We start from the raw sequence: 27,988 nt of genomic DNA on the forward strand, positions 1-27,988 counted from the left end.
AATATTTAGAGCAATGGATAAGAGAATCCAGAGAGAGCATCCAGAGGTTTCCTATAAGTCCAGTGTCCAACACATCTCATCTGCACATTTCACTGCTTCATCTTAAAACCTCAGAAATTAAACTGTTTCAAATAAGAAGCAAAGCTATAAAGGCAGATTTTCTTTACCATAGAACTGTTTGTGGCCCCTAAATTTTAGTGAAATCAGCACAAGTATATGCCCTGCATGGATCTGGGCTTTTGTGCCAAAGCATCATCACATCTACAGTGGTCAAAATTCATGATGATTTGCAGTGCCTGAACTCTGTAAGATCACTTTGTTTGAAGTTGAGTTTTACAAGTTTTGAACGGCAGATGGGATATATGCTAGAGACACTACATGAAATGGAATTTTTGTTTAATCTAAAACACAAAGTGACCTTTACAATGTGTTCTTATGTTTATCTGGAAACGAGCCAACAAAAATAAAAGTTCATACTCTGTACCCTGTGACGCTAAAAAGGAAAAACATTTTCTCCACCCTGTGAAGAAACACTCGTGAAAAATACCCAACAATAAAAACCTCTCCTCACAGTATTTTAATTACAGCCAAATATCTCACTCAAGAATCCCCGTGTAACCTACACTGGATCATACCATCTGTGTGAAGATGTTTTGCAATTATGCCAGTGCTCCCAGCTCAGATGACTCAGAATTGGGTGGTGCTTATAGGGAGGAGAATCCAGATCCTTTTGTCCTTCACAGAAATCCAGGCCTGCTCAGCGGGCGAAGGTTGGTGAAGTTTGACAACGAAATTGTCTTTTCTTAGCAGGAAAATGATCCTGCTTTGTCCCCTGTGGCCACACTGCCTCTGGCACCTGGGTTGGCTCTGAGAACCAGGAAAGTGAGATACTCAGGATCTGGTGAAGGTCAGAGTCCCTTAACACTAAAGAAGTAGTCACACAGTGTCGAGGGTGTGTCTGCTGAGGGTTTACCTGCCCTTTAAACCATGATCTAGTCTGTTTTTAACCCACGACAGCCAGTTTGATAAATCCAGAAAATGATCAGTGTTTAGTCAGGGGACACTTTTCTGTGAATATTTCTAGTCTTCTAGTTTGGGGAAAGTCATGAAATAAACCCCAGAAAAAGGTAAAATGCCTCAATAAGAAGCCAAAGAGATCATTGAAGAGAAAAGATTCATGCCAGTTTTCAGGTAGAGTGTCTTTCTCCTGCCCTGCCAATACAACATTGGAACCAGCCTCATCAGCACAGGAATGAGCAGGCCTCAGTTCCTCCAGGCAGCCAGAGTTTGCAGGTCCAAATTCCATACACCTACACTGGGAGAGAGCTCTGTGGGCAGTGGAGGTGGAACTAAGGAACACACTGTTTGCTTTGCTGCAAGCAAGATATCACTACACCCTCCTTTCTCTTCTACACTGAGCAGAGCTATAGGATAGCTATTGCAATGAATAATTTTTCTTTTGAATTCTGAGTGTTTCCTGCCTCTCTTTGTGTGCCTGCACTTTAGGATAAGCACTTAATTGGCAAGTTCATAGAAGTCTATTAAACTCAGTGTAAGAGAGAGGTAATAGTTTCTCTGATATGACTCTGCTTAGTCATTACACTTTTATTATCTTCTATCAGGTCTTGCTCACTCACAAAAGTCACAGCAAGCCACAACACCTTATCCTGTTAGGAAACTGTGGACACTTCTCTCCATGGCTTTTCCTCCTACAGACACTGCTTAAAAAAATAAAAAAAAAAATCTTTAAAACAAGAAGTAATATCTCAGTTCAGCTAAATCAGTAAAACAAGTTTTAAAGGAGATGTCTGTTCAAACCACATTGTATTTCCTCTCCTCCACTGTACATGACATTTAATAAATTACAAAAATCTTTTATGGCCATCCAACAGTTGGTAGTAAGAACAGTAGTGAATTTATTGACTGTACCATGCAGGATGTAAGTTCTAGTACTTCTGGTACAGAACCTGTGTCTCTCTGATAGGAAATCTTTATGCTGGGCTATAAACAGAAAATTAACCATTTATTTTTGCCAGACTTCAGTATCAGTATTTCTTGAGAGACTTTAAATACACTGTAAATTCTAATGGCAGTTAACAAATTAACCCTTTTTCATACAGCGTTTTCTTTAACTGATGGCCTTAAATTCCTGGCAGGAAAAGGCTCACCTGATAAAAGCTACAAAAATTATTAAAAAGGAGTTTTAATATATAAACTGATATATGTAACAGGTTATATATATTTATATATAACCTATTTAAGATCTAGTGAATATCTAACCTCAGAAAGGTTAGTGAAGAAAGTCTGCTCCTTTTTCACTTCATCACTGCCATATTAAAACAGAGTTTGCCTTGGAGCAGAGTAAATGTACATGAGGAAGCACAGCTGAATCATTCTGTCTGACAAATAATTTGAACCCCAAATGAAACATTTCTCACTCAGAGACTGCAGATGCTTTGTCCATGAGTATGAGGTGGCATGGTACCATATCCAGCTCTGTGGCACTAAGGCACAGCCTGGTTAAGTGTTGTGTCCAGAATTACCCAAAAAGTCCAACAGCAGAGTAGGAAACAGGGTGTAGTTCCCCTAGTGAACCCTCTATGCTGGGTTCAACAAGCTGAAGGGTTTAAAACATACAGATTAATTAATTTTTCTGGATAAAGAGCAGGCTTTTAAGGCAATTGCTTTATGCATCTGCCTTCAACCAGCAATCTAAACCGTGCCATGCTCTGAAAAGCAGATTAAAATGAGGTCATTAATCATATGTGTATTAGAAAGCAATCTGTACCCAGGTAAAGCTGTGCAGAGTGACCAGGATGTCCTTCCATCACAGCTGCATGCCCCTGGATTATTAATCCATGTTTGTTTCCATAGCCTCTTCCTCCTACCAGGTATCACAACCCTGTCATTTCTTCATTCTCAATATCTGGATGTGATTCAAGTTTAAAAAAAGACAAATGTTATGGCCTATAGTCTGGTATTTTTAAAATTTCTGATTGTTCTCACTTGTTCTGTAAAATTATAGGTAGAAAAAATCGCAACCATAAACCTATACATCTATCCATATGCGATAGGAGAAATGGGTTTAAAGTCTTTACTGACCTTAAAAGGCTCAATCTGAAAGGATCTGCCAGGTTCTGGAAGAATGGATTCTTCTAAAGTAAAGCCCTGAAAGTTTGTTGTAGAGTGAAGTACGGACTGAACTTGTGAATTTGGGGGAGAAAACGCACTGACCTAATAGATTTATGAGTATTAATTTCTCCACCCAGGCTGGGCTAACAGCTAATTTTAATGGGGATTATGATGGAGGGGATACACGTTCGAGGGGGAATATTTAATATGGGAAGGCTGTACCTAGGGAAATGAGGACAACTTGTGTCCTCCAAAACTTGGGGAGAAAACCCACAAGAGTATGGCCCAGTGGGCTCTCTCCCTTTATTCGAATAAAGTTGATTTTTGTAGGATTCCTCGGCCTCCGTTGGGGACACCGGCCTTTCACAGCCTCATTTTCCACACAATACCTAACTCTCATAATTATACAACCCCCTTCGTGGTTATATTGTGTGATACCTAATTTTAACAGGCTGCTGTTCGTAGTGGAGCGACCCAGTTCATGGCACGGAGGGAAAAACCTGGGAAAAACCTCCCCTTGCTCCTGACTTCTCATCCCAAGAGAAGTCAGGAACAAACCCCAGATTTTTTTTATCCTTCCGGCACGCCGAGCTCTGGAATAACACAACATTCACGGCAAATAGAAGCTTTTGAGAGCGGCCTGATTTCGCTCGGGGCGAGGACAGAGAGCAGACGGGGAGGGCACGGCGTGAGGGGGAGAAGGCGGGCGGCCCTCAGGGGAGCCATCCCCGCCTCGCCGTCGGCGGGAGACGAACACAAAGCGCCGACTTGGCAAATTCGGGTGGCACGGGGAGGCTCAGGGAGACTCGGGGAGGCTCGGGGTGACTCGGGGAGGCTCGGGGTGGCTCAGGGACCGGCTTTCGGGGCCGCGCCGCCGCCCGTGTCCCGCCGCCGCCATGGTAACGGGGGCGGGGCTGGCGGCGGGCGGCGCGCGCTGACGGCTTCCGGCGTGCGCGCGCGGCGGGCGGCGCGCTCGGGGGGCCCGGCGGAGGTCGGGGCGGTGCCGGTGTCGCGCTCGGTGTCGGTCCCGGTGGCGGAGCCGCGCTCGGCGTCGCAGCGATGGACACGCTGGGCAGGAAGGTGGTGGTGTGCGACAACGGCACCGGGGTGAGTGTGTGCGGGCGGCGCCGGGAGCCGCCCTGCTGCGGGGCGCGGAGGGGAAGGGGAAGCCGGGAGACTCCCCCCACGGAGCCGGCCCGGCTTCCTGCCGGCACCGCCCGCGGGCCGCGCCCGCCCGGCCCTGCCGCCGCCACCGGGCCCTGCCGCCGCCGCCGGGCCCTGCCGCCGGGCCCGGCCGCCATCCCGGCGCTGGCGCGGGCCCGCGGAATGAATGGGCGGCGGCGGCCCCCGGCCCCGTGTCGCCGCGGTCCCGAGCCGCTCTGCGGGGCCGGGCCGCCGCCATCCCCTCGGCGCTGTGATTTTACCGCCGGTAGCCTCGTTGCTCTACGTGACCTGAGCCAGTCCCGCTGCAACAGCGAGCGTTTGAGGCAAAAACGCCGATTTTTAAAAATCCTGAATGAGCGCATTATGCGTTGAGCAATCGGGATGCCTCCTGTGTCTGCAGGGTTATGAGGGTAGGGAAATGTTTGCGGGCTTAGTTGGTGGGGTTTTGTGGGTTTTTTTTTTTTTCTTTTTTGGCAGCTGCTGTTCAAAATAGAGCATCATCCTTTCTTTAATACCTCTCTCATCTGCCACTTACCTCCAAATTGGCTTATTTTTTTTAAATGAAAGGTTTTCTCCCCATCCTTTCCACCTTTTCTGGCCTCTGTAAGGCTGCAGGCACCCGCTGGAAATCCATCCTTTTGTCAGGCTGTGAGGCACCTTGGCAGCCAGTGAAAAAAACACCATTTTAAAGCAGAAGGAGATCAGATGCTATCAGTGGATATTTCCCCTTGGTAATCCTTTTTTAGCAATATAGGGTTTCCCCTAGTAAAGCAGTAATATAGGGGAGTTACCTTAACTGGTGGTACATTTAGATCACTTGAATAGCCAAAAAAACCCAAGTTTGTTTTGTTTTTTTAAATAATATGGACACTTGCAGTAAAGAGTTTTTAGGGTTTTTTTGATAAGCCTTGGAAAGAATAGCTGAGACAAAGGGTGATGTTATTAGCAATTCAGCATCCTAAATTAAAGGGTTTTTCAGTTAGCATCTGAAATGGTTAGAATGGTTCAGGAAGAACATCATATTTGACAGTTCAGGGGTTTGACAGTTTTGATGTCTTCATTAACCCTCATGTAGTAGAAATTATTTTTAATAGGGCTAGGGTTCAGAGCCTTTGGGCACTTCTTACACTGTCATTGAGAAAAAGGAAAGAAGGAAAGATTTTCTTTTCTTTTAAAAGCATTTTCTTGTATGGAAGCTGCTTTCTGGTTTGTTTGGTTTTGCTTTGAGATTTTTTTTAATGTTCTTTTTCCTTTAAATATTCCTATTGTGAGGCCTAGATTTGAAAGAAATAATTCAGAGCTCCATCCATTAGTGTGGATGGCAGTAATCAGTGGGTTGTAAAATGTTAAAATGTTTAGTGTATTGGTGTTGACAGCAGTGTTATGCCTTGGCTGGTCTCAGATGTGACTCAGGAGGGTAAAAGCAATTGTTCCAATCAGATTTCCCAATTCTGTGCCACACAGAGATTTTTTTTTTTACAACCTGGGGTATATTTGTACCTGCTGTTAATTCCAGAGGCACCTTGGATGCATGCTTTTATTCTCCTCGTGCCTTGTACCAGCAGGATATTAATAACCACAAGGGTGGAAGGTGCCTTTATGGTGCAAGAGGAGGGGCCTGTGTCACTTCAGCTGCTGTGGGTTTGGGTGAGGGAGCAGAGTGTCACAAGGAATTGTTCAATCAGTCAGCTCAAAATGTTGAGATTGAGCTGGGATAATGGGACAAGGATTGGGGTAACTAAGCTGGACCAAAATTCCATTCAGTAAAACTTTCAGAGTCTCAACTGCATGTGGAGATGTCAGGTAGTTCTATATCATTAATATTTTGATAATAGTATTTTTCCTATGTGACAAGAGATGTCTTATTTTAGAGTTCTTTCTGACATCTCACACTTAAAAGCACGATTGAAAATAAATCTCTTTCCAGGTGTCAGAAATCTTATAGATTAAAAAATGAAGACTCATTGGAAAAATCAGGGGAATTTTTCACATTAGGCTTGTCTTTGAAATTTGCTGTTCTTGTTAGGCTGCAGTAGGACTTCTGATATATCAGGCTGCAGCCAATCTTTGAGGAAGAGGTGAGTGACTAGAAGGAAGTTCTTGCAACATGTGGTGTGGGAGGCAGGCAATGGCACCTCTAAAGGTCTAAAAGCTTAGAGGTGGATGTTCTTATTGTTAGAGGCCAAACAAAAAGTCACTTATTGCCCTGCAAAATTGCTGCAATTGTACTTAGGGTTTTTTGTTCGAGGGTTGCATCGGTGGAAAGGATCAGGCACAGGATCTGATAAGAATATTAGTGTTCATTTTAAAACCAGTCACGTGAGGTGTTTGTGAGCTTCCTCATTCTTTTAGTTTGAAAGAACACTTATACATGCAAGTTCTCAGTGTTTGATGACTCAGTAGGAAGTGAAAGACACGGTATAAAACCACAGTGAAATGGAGAAGAAACTATATATGGTAAAAATTCTTACATACGTGGTCTTGCACACAGGCAGGCTAAAAAGCTGCTCTCAGAACGTTCTGAATGTGTAGCAAATTGTGCAAAAACAAGTGCTGATGAAGTCCTTCCAGAAATGGGTAGATTCATGGAGTGCTTGTGTTATTGTGGGAAACATGAGCATTGCACTGAAATTGTTCAATAATTGCTGTAAGGGATGTGCACAGCAAGAGGTGGAAGAGAAACAAGTGCACTGTGCTTAAATTAGAGAGTTTCAAACTGAGAGGGGGCAGGACAGTGAATGTTTAATATTGGGCCTTAGAAAAGAGAAGTTCTGCAGTTCATGACATTTACTTGAGGATTTTGAAGGATTTCCTCTAAGGGACAGGAGGGAGAGGTATCTTATGTTTCCTGTACCCCTTCAAAAAAATCTAAAAGAATCCAAAATCTATTATTATATAGATCTATGCATTTACCTGTTGGTAGTTTTACCAAGCCTATTTCTTCAGCTGTGATAGGCAATGTTAGATCATCAGAAACATACTGAATATTCAGAATAATGCCAGGGAGAATACTACAGTGGGGGTGCCCCCATTGATGGGGAGGCTTAAAAGGAAGGGTCACTTATTGTTCATTAAATTTTTAGGTAGACTGAAAGGGGAAATTTCAAATTTGAAGGCAAGTTAAAATTCTGTCCCTTCTGTCTATGACAGAGTCTAGCAGACTTTATAAAATGTCATTTTTAAGGCTCTGTGTTCTGGCCAGAAGGAAGTGGGAAACTGACTGTGAATTTCCAAGCTTAATCTCGCTCATTGCAGTTCCCATTGATTAAATCTGGTTTTGATTGTTTTTTTAGGCTGCTTGGAGAAATGACAGTCTGTTTTTAAAATCTAGGATTTGTTAATTGCCAACACAGTTAATTTCCCAGGAAGGTCTTAATGTAAAAAGAGGCTGGAAGTTACTATTCATATCAAATAGTTAGAATTTTTGTGGGTTTGTAGGTCAGCAGTTTTTAGGTCAGTGTAGTTGTGTGTGATTCTGAGAGGTGTTTTAAAGGCTGGCCAAGAAGTGCTGATGTTTGTGCAGATTTTTTTTTTTGTTTTGGTTGCTCTATAAATACAGAGAGTTTAGCAGGGTTTAAACATTTGAGCAGTGGAGCTTTTTGAGAGGGTGTTTCAGGAGTTTAAATTGTTAATATCTGTTTAGATATTACTTATCCTGTTCCTTCTGATACTCTGGTGTATTTCAGGTATGTGATCCAGAAGTGCTTGTGGCTGCTCTTTGCTTCATCATAGCAGCGCTGCATTCTTGAATTCACAGATAAGATCTATACAACTCCTAGGCACGTCTGGCCTTAGTATAACCAAAAAGACTTGGTAAATACTTGCCTTTGCAGAGTATTCCATGTTTGAAGTAGAATAAATGAAATGAGTTGTGTACACAGTGTCATTCTTCAGGTATTCTGCCTTTGGAGGGCAAGCGCTGAAGGAGTGAAAGGAACTGGGGTCACAAAAAAGCAAAATAAAAATCTCTTCTCCTCTCTATTACCTCTTGGCTCTTTCTGTAACTGGCTCTCTAAATTTCTTTCCACAGCAGGTGCCCTTTTTTACTGCAATAAGGTGAATAATTAGGAGCAACAGCACGAGTGACTTTTCATGTTACAGTCAGTGTAATGACAGAATTCCTCTCAGCTGCAATTAGCTGTACTCTTTGCTGGGATAATTGTTCCAGTGGCAGTCTTCAGACCTTGCTTCAGAAAATTCAGGGAATACTTGGAAAATTTTAGCAGATGGCTTTTAATAACAGCCTGCAGGGGGGAATTACATTTTGGAACAGGGTCCCAAGGAGTCTGTGAATTGTCTGTTCCTGGAGGCTCCCAGCACCCAGCTGGTCCAAGCCCTGAGCAAGCTGCTCAGAATTCAGTGTTTGAGCCCAGCATTGGATGAGACAGCTCCTGAGGTTCCCTCCAACCTGAGGGATCCCATGGTGCTGGGTGGCTGCTGCTGCACCTCAGTGGTTGGGTAATTTTGCAGATGAAAAATTTTGGTTCTGTTCTGGCTGTTAATATAGTCCAGTATGCAAACTGTGCATCAAGAATAAAAGAAGAGTCCTTCTCTCCCCTTCTCTCTTATTCTCTCTCTTCTATATGAGCTGTGGGTGGAACATCAGAGTACAATACGTGAAAATATCCTATCAAAATAACTTGCTGATTCCCATGAATTAAACTTGTAATTTCTTGCTGGCACATTTAAAGTTCACATTTTACAACTGAACTTCCTCCTGTAGTGACTCTATGTATTTTTAAATTGCTCAGTAAATTGTCATTGTTTTCTTAGTGTGTATACTATCTTGGAGCCCAGTGATATAAAGTTTCCTTTTGTATATATTTGGGTGACAAACACTCTTTCAGAGCATCCTGTTTGGTGTGAACTGCCATCATCTGAGGTTATGGTTGTGCTGTTGGTTTTAGAAATGCTTACTGCAGACTTTATCCTTAAAGGAAACCCTCAAAATTGTGAAACTTTAGGAAATCCGTCTGAATTGCTAGTTCACATTTGAGCACTTCTTATAAGAGTGTAAAACTTGAATTCACAAGGTTTTCTGGCTTTTTCTGGTGTGTAATTCATTATCCTACTGTGTGCTCTGATTGGAGAGATGATTTAATTAGGTTTCGCTGGGTACTCATTATAAAGTGATCCATTACAAAATTACAGACTCCAGGTTGCTAGAGGACTTTTTAATAGAGTGGCAAGAAATCCAAATTCAGACACTGGACTTTTTTTACAACTTACACTTACTCGTTTTAAACTGTTTCTCTAAAATCTGATAGTCTAGATTTAAAAAACATTCTGGAAAATACTTTTATTCAGTTTTAAAAATCTATGCATCATCTAAAATGTGTAAAATTGATTTGAAAGTATAAATCAAATTGATTTCCAGTGGGGCACATGCTCTTAAATTTGGACTCCTAATTTTTTATCCCAGACCAGATTTCTATATGTAAACAGAAGTAATGTGTATTTTAATAAAATGATTTCTTCTTTTTCAGTTTGTGAAATGTGGCTATGCAGGCTCGAATTTTCCTGAGCACATTTTTCCAGCTTTGGTTGGAAGACCCATTATAAGATCAACTGCTAAAGTAGGAAACATAGAAATCAAGGTAAATTTTTTTGATTATTATTTCTTTCTGACAGATAAAAATACTTAGTGCAGCTTTTAACTTGTGTAATGTTTGGAATTTTTTTTTCCTTAACTCTCTTTTATGCTGTTTCAGTATCTCTTGATTCATTTCTATATTGGATTTTAGCATGTCACAAACTACAAAGTTAAGAAGAGGGTAATCTAAAGCACTGGAGGCCTTCAGATAGTACACCTGAGGAGGCAGCAGGTAGGGCACGAGTGGTTCTGGGCAAAAAGGGGCTTCAAATGCCAATGTCTAAATGGTGTCAAGATTAGAAGGCAGAAATCAGACAGGAGTGACTGACTGTCACCAAGCTGTACTTGTGGGTTTTTGAGACAATGCTGAAGAACTGCTGGAGCTTCCAGGTTTTTCTGTATGGTTTGCTTTCTACTCAGAGTTGATCATCTGTGATCTTGTACGAGATGTTGAGCCTTGGTTGTGTTTGCGTTTCATTGTTTCTATGGTTTTCGTTTTCCTTTTGCTGTTGATGGACGTGGGTGCTCCACACCAGTTAGAGAGGGAGAGGCTGCTTTGTCTTGGGGCAGGATTCCAAGACATGGGGGGCAGAACCACTGCTGGAGAATTCATTTTCTGAAGTCCAGGGAGCTGTAATTTTTCACTCATTTCGTAATTAGGGAGTAACACTTCAAATGCCGTTAGTTGCTTGTGCTGTAGGAGCTTCGGTAAATGTCTTGGCCCTGCTGTGGTCACATCCTTCCTTCTTGCTTCCAGCCACACAATTCTCACCTTGTGCTGGTCATGCTGCTTGTGCAGGCATGTTATGAGCTGATCCAGGTGAAATTGAGGGATTTCTTGGACAAGTAAAGTAATGAGTGCCTCACTAGACCATCATGCAAACTCCAGTTGGAGAGTGAGGAGGAAGCAGAGGCAGCATTGCAGAGCTGTGGAAGTGCCCATTTAGGCCAGCCAAGGTTGAGTAGGACCACACATATATAGGGTTTCAGTTTTGCTTTCCTTACTGGTTCTGAACAGCAGTTTAGGAAGAAGAAAAACTGTTATCCAGTTTTTCAGTCCAGTCCTGTTCCTTGTTTTCAGAACCCTGTAGCTGACGAGGAGGACTTGAGTTGTTGGGTTTCTGCTTCTGCCTGTAAAATGGTTGTAGTAGCAGAGGCCCTACAAGGAAGTCAAAAGGCTGAAAGATGCTAGAGCTTCTCAAAATGTGATTGTGGATTTGTCTCGTTGCTGCCCCAATAATGCTTTACCCTGTGTCAGCTAGGACAATTTAGTTGAGAGGATAGAGATATTTCCCTTCCACAGTAGAGAGGATTTTTTTTTTTGTAAGGAGACAGAAAACATAATCCTTTTTCTAGAAAGATTTGGGGAGAGGTATTTCTTTGGATATCTTCTTGAACCTAATGTGAGAAGCCTCCTTGAAGGAGGTCCTGATAAAGTTTTATGAAATTATGCAGTGATTTATGAGTCTGAACTCCCCCCCAAATTTTCTTGCATGAAATCTCACTGTTGAAGTCCTGTTTTCTTTCCAGCTGACTCAAAACAGCCTGCCCCATCAGTTTTGGTATTCTCTGATAATTTAATATTGTTACATATAACAGTGCTGCATTGAAAAGATAAGAGGTAGAAGGAAGTGGGTAATTGCTATGAGATCAGCAAAAAGAACCTGTAAACTATCATCTCACATACATTGCTGGTCTTCTGCTTGAGCATGGATCGTGTTGGTGTATTTCAAAGAGCATAAAATGTATCTAGATTCTTTCCAGAGGTTTTATATCATCTGCCTATAACAGCTTGTCACCCTTTCTTAAGGAAGCAGTGTATCAAGAGAAGAAATCCCTGCCACAGAGTGCTGTTTTTCTTTGTGAGAATCTTGTAGATTTCCCAAAAAATTGTATTTTAGCAGATGAGTTTTATGCCAAAATTTAATTCTAGGCAGACGCTGTGAGTTCTTACAGGGTAAGTTTAAAGCTGGGTAAAGGAAGCTGGCAAGGAGATTATCAGTTTAACTTTTCAAAACTATCCATGAAAGCTGCTCTCCTGTGAAATTCAGAAACTCTGTGAAAGGAGGCTGGAAGGTGTTAAAAACAGTGGTTATCATCCATTGAGTTACCAATTTCAAGTTGCTTTGGATTTTCCTTATGGATTCTCATGTCAGCTAGCATCAGGGCTATAGCTTTTTCTCCTACTCAGGGATTCAGTCATTACTGGGATTATTTTGCCTCAAATTGCAACTGAAACCAGAAGCATAGATGCTGTTCTTGGCTTTTACTGATTTACTAGTGTGCAGCAGGTTTGGGGGGGTATTAAGAAGTCAGTACTAAGGAGTAGTTTTCAGTTCTTGGCTATATTAAGTGAATTTTTAAAACAAAATTTGAATTTACAATTGTCAGAGCTAGTTGTGGTCAATTGTCCTGTGCAGAGTCTTGTCTAGTTCAGATATACACCTAGCCCAGGGTGAAACTCTACTGTTACAGAGTATTTATACACAGAATCCTATTTATGAGAGATAGGCAGATGCACTGATCTTGTTTGCAGTCTAGGGAGCCTAAACATGACTTGGCACTGACATGTAGCAGTAACTTCCTCTAAAGAGACAATTGAATCTGATGTCCTGATAACGTTAGTTTGGCCCTAACTGAACTAACTCAGATCATTTCCTGCTGTACATGCATCTCTTTTCAGCCTAATTCTACTGTGTACTTAAAATAATTTGAGAATTTCATTTAGGCCTTTTCTGACTTTCTTGCTTCTACCTTTTCTTCACCTTTCTTGACCTGTTGAAGTAGAATAACAAAATGATGGTAAGTGAGGTGGCCCTGTGCTTTTTGTTTACCATTTTTGCTTGATGAGACCTAGTAGCTGTTATGTTATTTTTTAAATGCTATTCATTGTTTTGTCTTGTCTTACATTTTACATTTGAATACATACTTATTTTGGACATTGTTCATTGCTTTGGTTTACTGGCAACTAATTAATGAGACTATGTTATGTATTGCTTTTAAATGCTATGTAACCTGTAGTTTTGCAAGATGCAAGAATAACATTGAAAGATCAACGTGAAAGATCAACTCAGCATCTTTAACAGTAGAAATTGCTCGATTTAACATCACAAACCAAGAGTTTGAAGAAACCCTTCAGATGTCAGTTAGATACTACTGAGTAAGGAAATGGTGGAAACATTGGATGCTACAATATTGATTCCTCTGCAAACTTGGTTGTGTTGTCCTTCTTCCTCTGCAACTGCCAAGTGTAACGTGTTTGTTAGTGTGCTAGTGCTGATTTCTCAAGAGAGAACAATTGTTCTGCCCTTTAGCTTTGTTTTAAAAGGATGTGAAAGTTTCATGCAACTTTCGCTTTGCACCTTTGAAGTGCAGCTTTTCCTGGGCTGTGTCCTGTTGGGCAGCTTAGAGCCTCAAAGAGCAGTGCACAAAAAACCCCTTCTGATTCTTCTGACTGATGGAGTTTGTGTTGTCTTCAATTCTCATGAGTAACATGGCTACATGGTGGAGTTCTCATAGTCTGATTTCACCAGAGTGCTTTTGGTTGAAAGTGTTGGAGTCCTGACTATTGTCTTCTGTGCAGTCGAGAGCTGAAGCGTGATCTGCTGTGCAAGGGAAATAAAACACCTTGTCACGGAGAGGGGGTGCAAGAGGAATGGTTTCACTTAAACTATTTTCAATTAACTTCCTTTTTTTATATAGTCAACAGCAACTGCTTAGGTTACATCTAAAATAGGCATTATAAACTGGATGCCAGATTTTTTTTTTTCTTGTGCATCTTTATTTTTTTCCCTGGCACTGAACAGTAGTTTGAATAACCCTCACTTCCACTGTGCTGCAGCACCTGCAAACTGTCGTGGCATATGCTTGGATGAAGCAGCTAGCTTTTCTTTTATTTTTTTTTCCCCCAATTAATATTATTATGGACACAGAGCTAATGGTTCCTAGAAATATGTTCTTCCAGCCTAAGTACAAGTGAGTCAGTTTAGGCTTCCTTAGAAAAGTATGGGATCTAATGAGGAGCGAAGATAAGATGTTATTGTGCATACTTCCTGTGGGAAATACGTGGGAAAGGAGAAGATGTGATGTTACTAATTTGAATGTGCAGTGTTTGCATAACTAATGTTAATAAACAGATTGCTTAATCAGTGTGAAATGACTATACAAATTGCATTAGTTGGTTGTGTTTGTGCAAGAATGCATTACTGGGGTTTCTGGCTTGGGACTTTTGGCAAGGAGCAGACGAGGTTATATTCTGTATTCAGATGTGTCTCTTCACACCCTATTGACACAGGCAATATGTAAACCATTGTTTCTTTTAATGTCTGGTGTGGAATTTATAATCTCTTATTTGCTTTTGCTCCTGTTCGGTATGCTTATTCACCACTCATTATTCCTTTTTTGGTATTGTGCACAGAAATTTGCAACATGCATGGAAAAATATTCTGCCAATCCCACCTACTACCCTTATGTGCTGTTTTGCATCTCTCGGCTCTTAGAAATTAGTATTTGTTAAAATAATTTTGGAGGTGTCAGTGGAGAAACATCTGTACTGACAAAGTCTTTGTAGTCTCTAGCTCTAACAGGGTTTATTGGTTTCCTTAAGATTAATTGAAAAAATCAAATTAATAATATCTATTTTGGAAAAGCTTTGGGATGGGTAAGAGCCAAATTTCAATATTACATGAAATATATTCTACTTCTCTCCTAAGTACCTGCAAATGATTCAGAAATGTGGGCATTGTTTTAGAGCACGTCTGGCCTCAGGCTGAAGCACCTCACTGTCATTCTTGAGGAGTTTGGTGCTTAGAAAACTTTGTGAATGCTGACATGTCTTTTGTATTGAAATTTGACAGGATCTGATGGTTGGTGATGAGGCCAGTGAATTACGATCCATGCTGGAAGTGAATTATCCCATGGAGAACGGCATCGTCCGCAACTGGGATGACATGAAGCACCTTTGGGATTACACCTTTGGACCAGAAAAACTTAATATTGACACAAAAAATTGTAAAATCCTCCTCACAGAGCCTCCCATGAATCCGACTAAAAATAGGGAGAAGATTGTGGAGGTATGTGTGTCTGGTGGGAGCTGATACACAGTCATTGCAGCATTGCTAAGAGATTCCTTGTTCCAGCAGCACACAGTGACTGCCTGCAGTAAAGCAGTTCTGTTCTCTGACCAAAACCCCTTCTCAGCCATAGGCATGAATGCTACTGTGCTTAAATTCAAACCAGCTGATCTCATTCACGAGCTGTGAGCAGGCTCCTTGTCTCCAGCATTAATAGCAGCATTAAAACACAGAATTGGAACTACATGTCTGTCTTCACATACCCAGGATATGTTGATTACTGGCTGTTGGATGGATGTTAATTACTTTAGATGACTTGGACTTGTATAAGCCAGTAATGCAGAGGAGATTGGAGCTAGATGGTGCTTACCAGATGGAGCAGTGTGGTTGGAGGTAGCTGAGATGAAGGTGTGATGACAACCAATGCTCTAATCTTTAATTAGTGCTAGGGATTATCAATGAAAGCCTTGTAAGAAGGAAAGCCTGGTTCTTGTATCCTCAGTCTCAGGGTGCTGCTCTGGGTGCTCTAAGCTCCAGCTTAGGCAGTGTGGGTTGTCAGATATATGTTGTTTAGCTCCTGTACCTGTGACAAGGACTCAGTAATGTTTGATGAGAACAGAATGTTTAGTTTTCTGTTTTGTTGAATTTTTTTTCTCATAAGCATCATAGGTATTTTCAATTAATACAACATTGAGCATCAAAGCTTGTATATATATATTTCCCTAAATTCATTGCTTAGTCTGTTAAGAATTTACATTTATCCTCATCTTTCTTTTGAAATCCTTTTGATGTCACAGCTACAGTAGTGCTTTCTGCAACTTGGCAGTGAATACATTTGCACTAATCCTTTCTTTCAGTGACCAGGGAGCAAATGAAATCTAGCAAAATTGGGAAAACTTAAGTGAAAAAAAATCAGACTGTGCAACCTAAATTCAAAATAGTTTTTTAGCAATTAGGGTCCTATGACCTAAGTATCAGGTAATGCAACAGTAGTAATATCATGTACTGTATATCAGCCAGCTGTGGTGTGGTAGGCAGAGCAGGTTATTCTGGGTGGCCTCCACACTGCAGGAGTGGCTCTATTTTCTGCCCAGGGTTCTTTGCTTTTTAGTTGTCAGCAGTAGTGTTGTTGTTTCTGTTTTCCTGATAAATACAAAGGGATGGATTTTGGTTGTTTTCATGCCAAGTAATTTTATACCAAAAATTCAAGAGTCCAGTGTGGCTTCTGAATTCTGATAGAATATTTGCATTGCTCCATTTGCCTTTTTAACACCACCCCAGAGACCGGAGATACTTAATCATCATGCAGAAGATTAGTGAGAACTAGAATCCATTTTTGTAAATTTAAATTTGAGTTACACAGAAGCTCATTGTTTCTATTAGTGTTTTTAATGGAACACAGCGTTATGAAAACTTGCAATATTTAGTTTAACTGCAATGTATTTATACTCCTTCCATTTTTGACATGGCCTCCTCCTTTCCAGGGAGATGAGCCCAGAATGAATGAAGATACTTCCTAAAGCCTGCAGTAAATACAATAATGTGTCTGCATTTTGGGATACACTGCAGTAGCATTTTAGAAGAAAAGCTCAGTCATCTGGACCATATAAAGTTGATAGATAATTATATAGGCTGTCCTTCCTTCTGTCTCCAGTAATTCTCTCTCCTCATTCCATCCCTTTGTCAGAGCCCCCTGCAGTGGTGAGGCAGCAAAAGTTCACGTGTCAGCTGTACTATAACATATGTGTTTAAAAAGTGCTTTTCCTTTCATAGCATGTACAAGAGCCAGGTTGCTCCTCAGCTTGACAGAGTGTTTGCTGTTTGTCCTTATCTGCTGCACTCTCATTGTGTAACACCCTCAGAAGCAGCCAGACTCTATTGGCAAATCAAGAAGCTGTAGAGACACTTGAGCAGAGTAACTTCATCTAGTCCAATCTAGGATTCCTTGTATTTTTTTTCCCCAGTCTTTAATTTTTCCTTTCTGTACCCAGTTAGAACATCAGTTTGTAGGTAATCAAAAATCTCCTGTTATGTGAAGAAGCAGCTCTTCAGGGAAACATTGTGCTCAGTATTTATATCTTGAGATTTGTTAACATACATGCCCTTTGTTAAGGCGTTTTCCATGTCAAAGAAATTAATGCAGAGGAGAATGCATTTCTTTTTTCTTGAAAGAAAGAATGACAACACCCCCAAAGGTTATAAAAGGTTTTGCAGAGGCCTTTAGGGTTTGGTACATGTGAAGGCAGTAACTAGTGCCATTTGAATATTGATTTTGTTGTACGAAGGTGATAATTTAGATTTTTCATACATTATTTTTTCATTTAATAAGCACTCAAGTTGTTTGAAAATACTGGAATAGTGCTGGGTTTAGACAATGACTACTCAAAGGGGATCTATTTTGAGTTGCTGCCCTTTCAACTGTTCCCTTTCTGTTCCTTTTCACACTGTTCCAACGGAGGAGGTTCTTTATATAGTTCAGAATTCTAAAATTGTCAGGCATCAGCTTTTTTTCTTCAAAAATATTTAGATATCTTTTACTTGAGCTGTGGGAGCACTTAGGATTCATTCAGTTTCTAATCCCAGAAGGGTTCAGAAGGTTGCAGGATAGCAAAAGCAAGTGTATGTATGTATTGGAATAATCAGAGTTCATCCATTTTTCCTGGTAAAGCTTATTGAGGGGAAAACTGCTGTACAGCATGATTTGTTTACTTGGCCTTTTCTTGTGTTTAGGAAGAAGACAAGATCCTATAAACTCTACATCCTTTAATCTTGGGCTGCTTCTTAACTGAAACTAGTTCAGTGATTAGGGAAACATGGTGTACAAGACAAGGAGTTGGTTTTCCTGTTTGAGTGTGAGTTCTGCAGTCCTGCAGTGTCCTCTCCATAGTGGACTTCACACTAAATTTAAAAGTTTGTCAGTGGTTGCCCGTTAAAGAAAGGAAGAGGGTGATCCAGATCCAGAGAACAACCTGTGATACTGATATGGACGAGTCTGGTCTTTATTTGACAAGGGTGCAGTTGTACAAAGTCTGTATGAAGAATGAAATATGCCTGAATTTTGTTTGAAAGCATACATCTTAAACAAACATTTTATTCCCAAGTCACACTTCAGTAATGAACCGCTTGGCTGGTCTACAAGTACTGCCTCCCACTCATTAAGCACTTTGGAAAAGTGAAAATTTGTGTAAAGCTGTAAAAATTGATGTGTGGGTTTCTTGTAAGTATTTGCTTAATGGATGTGGAATATTTCATCTGGCTTGTCTGGTGTGAACAGGTAAAATACAGAACCCAAAGCAGATGTGTCTCTAATGTTTGTGTAGAATCTGTGTGATGAAAATTCTCAGGGAGTGTTTTTGATTAGTAGAAATACATAATTCTAGAAATACAGTTTTCAAACACGGATGAAATTTCTTTGAGGCGTTTGGCCTGTTTTGGAAGCTGATTTTTTTGCCTTCATCTTACAGGTTATGTTTGAGACCTACCAGTTTTCTGGGGTGTATGTAGCCATCCAGGCTGTTCTCACTCTCTATGCTCAAGGTAGGCAAAATTAACCTCAAATTTCTTAAGCTTCCAGATGTGTTACTGAGCCCAAGTATTAGCATGGCATCACTGGGTTTGGAGATTAATTCCATGCTGTTCTCTAAGGATACTTGGCTCTGACTGACACCTTGCTTTTTGTTTTGAGGAACCATTGATAGATGCCACTGTTGGTGTTATTTTCATGGATAAATGCAAAAACCTGGTTCCTCAAAACCCTTCGGCATCAAATCTTCATGGCTTACTTTGGATTTTCGGAAAAAGAAAGAAGTTTTTACCATAAATAATTTCAAGAAGGGGATCATGGGACTTTTGCACTATTTCCAGGGGAAAAAATGAATAAAAAGTTGAGTCTTTTGCTGTAGATAAACTAAATTGAAATGGTCCTCAGCTTGAGCAGAAAATTATGGATTGACTGAATTCAATGGAAATTCTACCATCGACTTCAGTCCATCTAGGATTTTAAGAAGCTACTCAAGCAAATCAGTTCTAATACCATTAGTCCTTGCATCTCTTTGTTGGTGACTTGGTGTATTTAGCTGTCACATAGCAGGACATAAATATCCATATCCATAAATTTAACACGTCACTGTGTCTCTGTCCAGGACCAAAAGCAATGAGGTACTGCAAGTCAGTATAACTACTTGAACCAAAACCACTTTTGCAAATCTGAATATTAATTTTTATTTTCTGCAATCTGTGCTATCAAATATTCCCTCCATGGTTTTCTTTGGTTTGATTCCTTACAAATATTTATTTAACTGACATCTACAGTCTTAAATTCTGCTGCAATTGTACGTGTACCTTTTGGTGTAGTGCTCTGTTACTTTGGAATAACAGAACGTGAGACAACTTGGAGCAGTCTGTAGTGTTTCTACATACCATCATCTAAAACAAAGCTGGAGACCTTTTAAGTTGTAAAAATCAAGGGACACATAAACATTTGCTTTTGAATTTTTTTTAAAGTCTTTTAAACCATCCTACTTCTTTATATTACTTCGAAGATTAAGGTACTGGCTAATATAGAGATGTGCCTCATTTTAGTGCATCACACTTCCTAAGTCTCTCCTTAAAATATGGTTTCTTGCTTTAAGTAGCTTGTGAGAAACTATAAAACTGTGTTCTGATCAACTTTCACCATTGATTTTTGCCTCTTAAGTATAGAAACTTCTGTTTCTACATGTTCATGATATCTGTTTTGTATACCTTAGAATTTAATAATTTGTGGTAAACTTTTTTCGTGAGAGTTGATTTTTTTTAGTCTGTGAAAGTGAATCTTGTTCAGCCTAATGCCACTTGTGTGAGGAAATATTAGGTGTGTGCTGTATAGTCCAGATATTCTCTACCTTACAAAAGTATTTGGTTTTTTTAAATACCAGTAAAAATCAACAAGTCCCAAGAATTTAACAAGGTAAACTTGTGGCTTGATTATCTCTAGATTTCTTAATATTTCAGAAATGAATAAAAGATTGCACAACTGAATCCAGTGGACAGATTTGTGCCCTAATAGGCATTTAATGAACATAGATACTCCCTTTAATTAGAGTGCAATTTAAGATGTCAAAACACCACATAAAACTGTGATCAGTAGAGTTCTAAACATCAAGGTAAAAGTAATACTTTTTAAAAAAGTAAGATGAAAACCTAACATTCAGTATCTACTGATGACTGAGAGAAAAGAGGTTGTATCAGTTTACAGTGAAAAATCCTATCTTAAACTCGCTGCTCTTCTGCTTTATTTATGGAAGTGCAATAGAAGTTATGCTTCTCCTGCATTTTTTTAGGTTTGTTGACTGGTGTTGTGGTGGACTCTGGAGATGGTGTCACTCACATTTGCCCAGTTTATGAAGGTTTCTCCCTCCCTCACCTCACCAGACGGTTAGATATTGCTGGGAGGGATATCACTAGGTACCTCATTAAGGTAAGCTGGGAGGGAAGAGGGTTTAAGATTGAGGTGCTGTCTGTGGTGTGTTGGTTCAAGTCAAAATCCCTTGACAGCAAGAAACCACTCTGTATTTTGTTATTCATGTTAATTACAGTAAGAACTGTATTCTCTGTGTTGCTTCAGTCTGTTCTTACTGTGTTTCCTCATCTAAGTCACATGTGTTGATACTGATGTTATTCAGAGACATCACATTCTCTTTGTGGTAATCTTGTAGGAAGGGAATTTATTCCCTGTTTGGAAAGTTGGCTTTCTCAATACCTAAGGTGAAAGCTAAATTGTATTTTCTAAGTTCAAATCACTTGTTTTCAGAAAGACTTCCTTCCAGTGTGGAAAACAGTGTAGTGATTCTTCCCTGATTATTAAATGAGAGACATGTTTAATAGACAATTCATTTCTTTGGGCGTTTTAAATAAAAGCAACATCTTACATTGACAAATCTTATGGTTAAACTGAAATATGGGAATGTTCTGAAGTGAAGTTCTAAAGGGAAGAATTACTTTGGGGTTTTTTTCATTTGTCTTTGTGCTGGTTATGCTGAAAGTTCTAATGATGAAGAAAATTTCCCATATGGAATAATGCTGCTGCTTTTCTGGGGATAATGGATACGCTGGGACGGATTTGTCTTAAAACCCAAATTTACAGCTCTGAAGGGGAGGTGAACAGTCATGTGTTTAAATATCCCTGTAAGGAGAGATCTGGGCTGTTCCTCTCATTTCCTGCTGACCTGCTGTGTTCCCTGCAGCTCCTCCTGCTGCGAGGTTACGCCTTCAACCATTCTGCTGATTTTGAGACGGTTCGCATGATCAAGGAGAAGTTGTGCTACGTGGGATACAACATTGAGCAGGAGCAGAAGCTGGCACTAGAGACAACGGTTCTAGTTGAATCCTACACTGTGAGTGTCTCATGACAGCTTTCCTTGTCCTAAACTGCCCAGGTTTAAATTCAGGTAGCATTCAGCTTTGATTCCTTCGCAGTTTTTGTTGGCAGTAGCTCACTTCTCAGCCTGTAGAATCAAATTAGTTGGTTCTGGGGAAATCTTCTATAGGTTTTTTTCTTTCCAGATTTTCTGTAAGACTTTGTAGTCATTTTTGTCGTTGTAGATCTTTGAAATTTGAGTATTATAATACAGGAATTTGTAGAGAAAGTGGGCTTACTCTAGCAAATGAAATTGTTTCAGCTTCATCCATGCAGCAGTGAGACATGGCACTGATATCTAGTGGCAGAAAAAGTAAACTAGCTCTCAGTGGAAACTTTGTGATCACAGTGGGAAGAATTTGCAGAAAAGCATTTTTCTTGCTGTAAGATAATTTTTAAAATTGATGCTAGGAGTTGGTATTGCAGGGAAATATTGGTAGGTCAGTATCAATATGTCTGGCCCCTGATGTCTCCAAGTCAACTGCAGAGTGATTAAAGCATTTGTATATTCTTGCAGTACTACTGAACGACTTCTTGCAGTGCTGACAGTTACCAACAATTTCCTGTGTTAAAACATTTGGGAGCAATGTAGGTCATTTCCTCTTGGGGTTTTTTTTTTAGCATTCAAGTGGCTAAAAGTAGTCTTTTCAATGGTGTTGTTTCTTCCCTAGCTCCCAGATGGCAGGATTATCAAAGTTGGTGGAGAACGGTTCGAGGCACCCGAGGCTCTCTTCCAGCCTCACTTAATCAATGTCGAGGGGGTTGGTGTGGCTGAATTGCTGTTCAACACCATCCAGGCTGCTGACATCGATACCAGGTGAGAGCAGAACATTTAAATCCTCACTCCAGGTGCAGAGCTGATGGAAGGACTGTCTTCAAAGTAACAACTTTTGCTTTAGACACCGATTTGTGCTCCTGGGAGGAGGGTGTATGCTGGGAGCTGGGCTCAGGCTGAATTTTTGGAGCTTAACAGGTTGTCTGGAAACTTTCAATGAGAATGAGCAAAGATCAAATCTTGAAAGCACAATATTTTTTTATTTCTGCTTTCTGGGAAAGCATGAGCACGTCTGCTGAAACCGTGCAGTCTTGTCTTTGTGTGGTGATTTTTTATATTTGTGTTTACTCTCCTGTCTGTACAGGTACTACTGTAGTACAGAGTAAACTGTACAACAGTACAAAGAGTGTTTTTTTTGGGGGCAGGTCTGAGTTCTACAAGCACATTGTGCTGTCTGGAGGGTCCACCATGTACCCTGGGCTGCCTTCACGGCTGGAGAGGGAACTGAAACAGCTCTACCTGGAACGAGTTCTGAAAGGAGACGTGGAGAAACTCTCGGTGGGTATCTTGGTGGCTGCTGCACCCTGGGGGCTCAGAGGCTTCCCCTGAATCCCCACTAGAGGGAACCAAGTGGTCAGGAATGAGGGATGCTGCGGGTGGCCCTCCCTGCAGCTTGCAAAATCTCTGCCCCTCTTCCTCACCCCTGCCTTTGCTTTGTATGCACTTGCAATAAAATTACCTTCTAGACCCTGCTAGTAGCCCTCCTGAAGTCTTGGGTTGATTCGAATGTAAAACAGGATGATGAATACCAGCACACAAATTGTGATGTTGGTTAAACAAATCTAAGGAGTTTCTGTGCCTTAAAGTTGTCATTGGGAAAAAAAAATAATCAGTGAAAGTTTTGGTTCATACTACAAGTGAAATACTCAAAAGTGAGAGAGGCTAGAGTTCTAACACACTTTCAGGTGGAGTAAGTCTCCCTTTTCCATTGGTTATTGTGATAAGCAGGCAACACAGGCACATTGCAGAGATAAGTAGCAGTGTGTTGTACTAAAAATTCCTTTGAGTGGAGTTTCTAATGGTGAATTGAATTGAATTTCCCTGTTTCTTAATACAGTGTTCTCTGAAGGTCTTCTGTGGAATGACTCAATTGTACAGGATGTTTTACATCTGAGACAGTATTTCAGTCATAGCTTTGTAGTCATTTTTGCTCTTGAAGTGAGAGCTTTAGCACTGAAGAAGTTAAGGGAATATTAGTTAGTGAAGCTGGTTTAGATTGTGTAAATTGGTATAATTCTAAAATATTTGTGATTTGATGGTCTGGTAACTATTGATAATTTTAACCATCAAAGATTAGGAATGATTTCACTTTTAGTAGTGTTCGTGAAATGCATAAATGGGGTTTTTAATTTTCTGTCGGTATTCTGAATCCTGAGTTTTTTGTTGATATGCTGAAAGTACAATTTCTGGGCAAATGTCAGTAGCTGTGTGTAATTTCCAATGCAAAGCCATTATTTTACTTTAGTTTCTCAAGCTGAAAGCTCACACGGAGTGCCCTGTGCAAACATTTCAGTTCTTTAGTTCATTTTTCTCACTAGACAGTTTCCACTTCATTATTCTGGTGGAAAGCCCAGATTTCATTTTTACAAAGCTTCATTTCGAGAATCCTACTAAGGATTTCTTTTCTTTTTTTTTTTCTTTTTTTCCTCCTCAGAAATTTAAGATCCGAATCGAAGATCCCCCTCGTCGGAAGCACATGGTGTTTCTGGGTGGGGCAGTTCTAGCAGACATCATGAAAGACAAAGACAACTTCTGGATGACCCGACAAGAATACCAAGAGAAGGGAGTGCGTGTGCTGGAGAAGCTTGGTGTGACTGTTCGATAAATCCCAAAGCTTGTTCCCATCACGTGTCTAAAGCTTTTTTTCTTTCATTGCCAATCTCTGAACTCACTCAGCTCCATGCTATGGAAGGGCCTGTCTGTGGCCTTTTGACCCAAACGTCAGGTTTTGTTCTGGTTTCTTGGGGTAGTAGCTTTTGTTCAGTGTTTTTCTTAATGTGGCTACATTTGACTATTAAATTTGACCACTTCCCTGCAAACAGAACGGAGCAAGAGCAGCCTGTCTACTTCATTGTTCCCTCCCAGTAGGCAATTGGGTAATTCTGGTAGGCTTTTTTCTTCTGGGTTTATTGCTGTAGTCTTGCTAGCTTTTGTCTCTAGTTTACAAGGGGTTGTGTGCCTTTTTTAGCATAAGAAAACCTTTAAACAAGAGTTTTTGCTATTGGATCATCGTGGTGGTTATCTTCGCATCTTTATGCCTCTCTACATAAAGTTTTTTGGGTTTTTTTTTTCTTTCCTGCAATTAGGAAATTTTGATTAAACATTGTTAAAAACCTAGTTGAAGTAGCTGGAATGACTTTAACACAACTGTTTCGATGTAATGTGGTTTCATATGCACTGCTGCCTAAACTGGCTTCTGAGGTGGTTCATCCTTAAAGGTGGTGGTGGGGCCTTCAGACTGTGTTTCTCTAAGTGGGAATGTGCAGTTGCCACGAACAGAGAAACACCTGATGTTCTGGCAAGTGTACATTTGTGGCCTTAGGTGTCTTTTTTTTTTCTGGAGAGAGGAGACAGGTTTGAGCCGTGTTTCTTTTTTGTTAAGGGACAGCTGGGGGGGGTCAGCCTGACCAAAAATGCCTCTTTTTGTAACTAAATTTTGGTACCCTGTTGTCTCAGCATAGGAAGCAAGAATGTTAAATTAGCTGTTGTGTAATTGTTGAAACTTAGATATGCTGAGACAGGAGCCTCTGAACTTATTGAAGAGATTTAATACTTTCAGAAATGCTTGTGAGAACTGTAACTATAGATATTTAAAGCCCCAGAACTAAGTTTTAAAAAGTCTGATGTTTTAAGTGCTTGTATGTACATCAGAAGCACTTCCATTAAACTTTACAAGTATATTAACCTAGTGCCAAGTAGTTACTGCAAATGAATATTTCAATGACCAGTGTTTATTGCAGCAAGCAGATATTTATAAACAACCAGTGGCAGTAGGTTATAAAGAATGACTTCTATTTGTTCCAGTTAAGAATAAGATTGGAATAGGAGATGTTGGTTGGTAAATAGCCACAATTCATTTTATCCAGTCTTGATTTTTTGATACTTAACATGGGGTGGGGAAGGAAGTGAAAACCAGTGATGAAAATGCTGTTTCCAGAAAGTACATTAAAGCTGAGTTGTTCTAAAAAAATAGAAGTTGTCACTAGTAATTATCAGCCACCTTCTCTGAGTATAGTTGCCTGTATTTTTTTTTTTCCCTACTAGCAGACTGGTAACTATCATTGCAATAAAATCTGCCTTACATAAAGCATAGCAAAAACTGCTTGCATACAAATGCTAGCTAGACTTAGTCCTACTTTACTTTCCATAGAAAATATTATATTACTTCTTACTGGTTTTCGAAGCCTACCATAACATTTAAGCATAAGGAAGTCAAGATGTGCTCTTGACTTCCAAACCTTGGAATGTATGAGAGATGCTTTCATATACTTGCCATTTGTCTACATCTTTACATTAATAATTGACCCCAGAAACATGGAAATATTAAACTCCCTCGGACTCTTTAAAACGTGCTTCCTTTCTAAATTGAGCAGACGGCTTCCTTTGGCTGAGCGAGCCAAAGGGGCAAAAACTATGTCTGCATTTCTTTAATAACAAGACAGTCACTATAGTATTGCTAGTAATGACCATTTAATTATAGGTGGGTGGGGTTTTTTGCAGCTATATTTACTCTTAACTTGAACAATACGAATTTACAGGCATGCCGGTCGTGCCTCAGTGCATGCACTTAAGCAGTTACTAGATTTTTGGGGACATGAATGTAAGGGGTACTCTGAATTCCTGTAGTCTTCTCAACATTTAATACACAAGACTTAAAAATGCTGTGGGCTTGCTTTAGAGCTGTGATTTCTCATGTGACTGTCTCTGGGCTTTTCAGACAGTGTTGGGAATCATGGAAATAAACCAAAGAATGACTTTAAAAACTTTTTTTAAATGACAATCTGTCATGTGGTTTTTCAAATCTAGACCTTGACCCTGCAACCCCTTTTCTTAACCATCTTCTCCCCTGTCTACTGGCTTCAGTGAGGTATGTGCATGTTTGAGTAAAGGTTTTGGAATTTGGCCCCTTCACTAGAGAACTTCACAGCACCATGAGTAATAAATGTCAGTTGATTGTGCAGAATCTTGGGTTTCCATGGAAACCATGTATATATTAAAAAAGGCAACTAGCATTTAAAATGAACTGTGATCATGGATTCAGAGGAACACGTTCGTCATCCAGACACTGAATGGGGTGTTCCAGTTGTGCTCAGTGTGGTTCTCCATGTTTGTGTTTGCACACACAAGAGCGTTGTGTGTGTTCTCTCAGCTGACAGCTTCAACACTGCTATGAAAGCAATCTGGTTTTAAAGTGTTTTTTTTTTTTTTTAGAAGACCAAATAACTTGAATTGTATTTGCGAAATGCTTCAGCTCCTATAAAATTAGAATAGAAGATGCCGCATCAGTTGTGAGTTTTTTGGGAACATCCTATTTTTAATGTTAAGCTGCTTCAAACCCTCCCCTCCCCCAGTGTTCTAGGATGTTAACCAATGTAACACAGATGGCTTTTTATACAGTTCTGAATAATGTTAACACACAACACTGGTTGAGACCATGAATGGAAATAAACATCTATTTAAATTGACAGGTCTTTTCAATACGAAAATAAAATCAGATTTTTTTCAAAGTAGATTATGTTTGCTTTGTTTCCTTTGGGAAATCACAGTTCTGTCAGTTTTTCTCTAACTTAACTTCCATCACAAAACCATCACGAGCTGCTCTTGCTGAGGAAATCTGACATGACAAAATAACACATTGTCTACTGATTGCTGTCATACTCCATCCTTTAGCCAGTGCTCCACTCCCTCAATCCTTTCCTTTAAAAAGAAAAAAAATCCTTATCCTTGGACGGGAATCTTATTCTAGTTCAACCTCCATACTGCAAACTGGGAAGAGCCCTCAACTTCTATTGACCTCAGCATCCTTGGCTGAGGACAGAAGCCACATAATGATGCCCTGTTTAGGAAAACTCTTGGCATTGTGACTTCATGTGCTATTTCACCTGCATCCCTGATTTTAACTGGTAGAAAAAGTGCATGTGGGGTTGACCTGTAGCATTTAGAAGGACGTGAGTGGATTGATGACTGGTCCACCACTCATGATGCATTTATGTGGCTTTTGAAAGGAGCTCAACCAGCTTTTTCCCCCCCACCAGCTCATTGCATTTGCTGTGCTGGAGGAATATTCCCCAGGCATCTTGTTCCTGGTGGGATAAATGGGTTTGTTTCTTAGATGGAGCCACTGTGTGCAGTTTGGCCCTGGATGCATCTGCCTCAGTGCCTGGGTCAAACACTTGTCACCTTAGGGACAGATGCAGATAGACAGGATTTTAATAGAAAAAAATGTTAGGCCGCCCTTAATTCCAAATCTGTGTTTCTTCACTGTGCATTCTTGGGTAGAAATAAATACATGTGGCTATACCTCTGCTCAGTACTAATTCATGGTCCCTGCTCCTCCCCTTTGGCTTGTTTTGCCTGACATGGCTTTTGTTTGGAAAGGACTAAATACAGCCCAGTCGACATTTGCTAATCAACTTTTTCAATAGTGAATTCCTCCCTGTGGGCACTTCAGCTGTTTTCCACAAACAAGTGTCCTTAGCTGGTCCAAAACTCTGGAAAATCTAGTTTTGAAAGTTGTTTTGGTTATTGTTTGGAGAGGAGAGGGTTGGTTAGTTAGTTGGTTTGGATTTTTGGGA

General features: G+C 40.3%; 1 protein-coding gene across 1 annotated transcript; it reads left to right on the forward strand.

Moving 5' to 3' along the window:
- The first annotated feature begins 4,081 nt into the window (after positions 1-4,081).
- On the forward strand, positions 4,082-26,923 carry ACTR2 (actin related protein 2). The gene is made up of 9 exons (XM_066316471.1): positions 4,082-4,239; positions 9,783-9,893; positions 14,746-14,961; positions 18,426-18,498; positions 20,283-20,419; positions 21,186-21,335; positions 22,030-22,175; positions 22,559-22,691; positions 23,848-26,923. Exons 1-9 carry the CDS (start codon positions 4,192-4,194, stop codon positions 24,016-24,018), a joined length of 1,185 nt encoding a protein of 394 aa, XP_066172568.1. The 5' UTR covers positions 4,082-4,191; the 3' UTR covers positions 24,019-26,923.
- Positions 26,924-27,988: the final 1,065 nt, after the last annotated feature.

This window comes from Sylvia atricapilla, chromosome 3 (assembly GCF_009819655.1).
Source record: "Sylvia atricapilla isolate bSylAtr1 chromosome 3, bSylAtr1.pri, whole genome shotgun sequence".
Taxonomy (NCBI): domain Eukaryota; kingdom Metazoa; phylum Chordata; class Aves; order Passeriformes; family Sylviidae; genus Sylvia; species Sylvia atricapilla.

Coding starts and splice junctions, on each gene's coding strand:
- ACTR2 (XM_066316471.1), top strand. CDS start 4,192: ATGGACACGCTGGGCAGGAAGGTGGTGGTGTGCGACAACGGCACCGGG. Junction 18,499..20,282: donor TCTCACTCTCTATGCTCAAG/GTAGGCAAAATT, acceptor GCATTTTTTTAG/GTTTGTTGACTGGTGTTGTG. Junction 21,336..22,029: donor TTCTAGTTGAATCCTACACT/GTGAGTGTCTCA, acceptor TTTCTTCCCTAG/CTCCCAGATGGCAGGATTAT.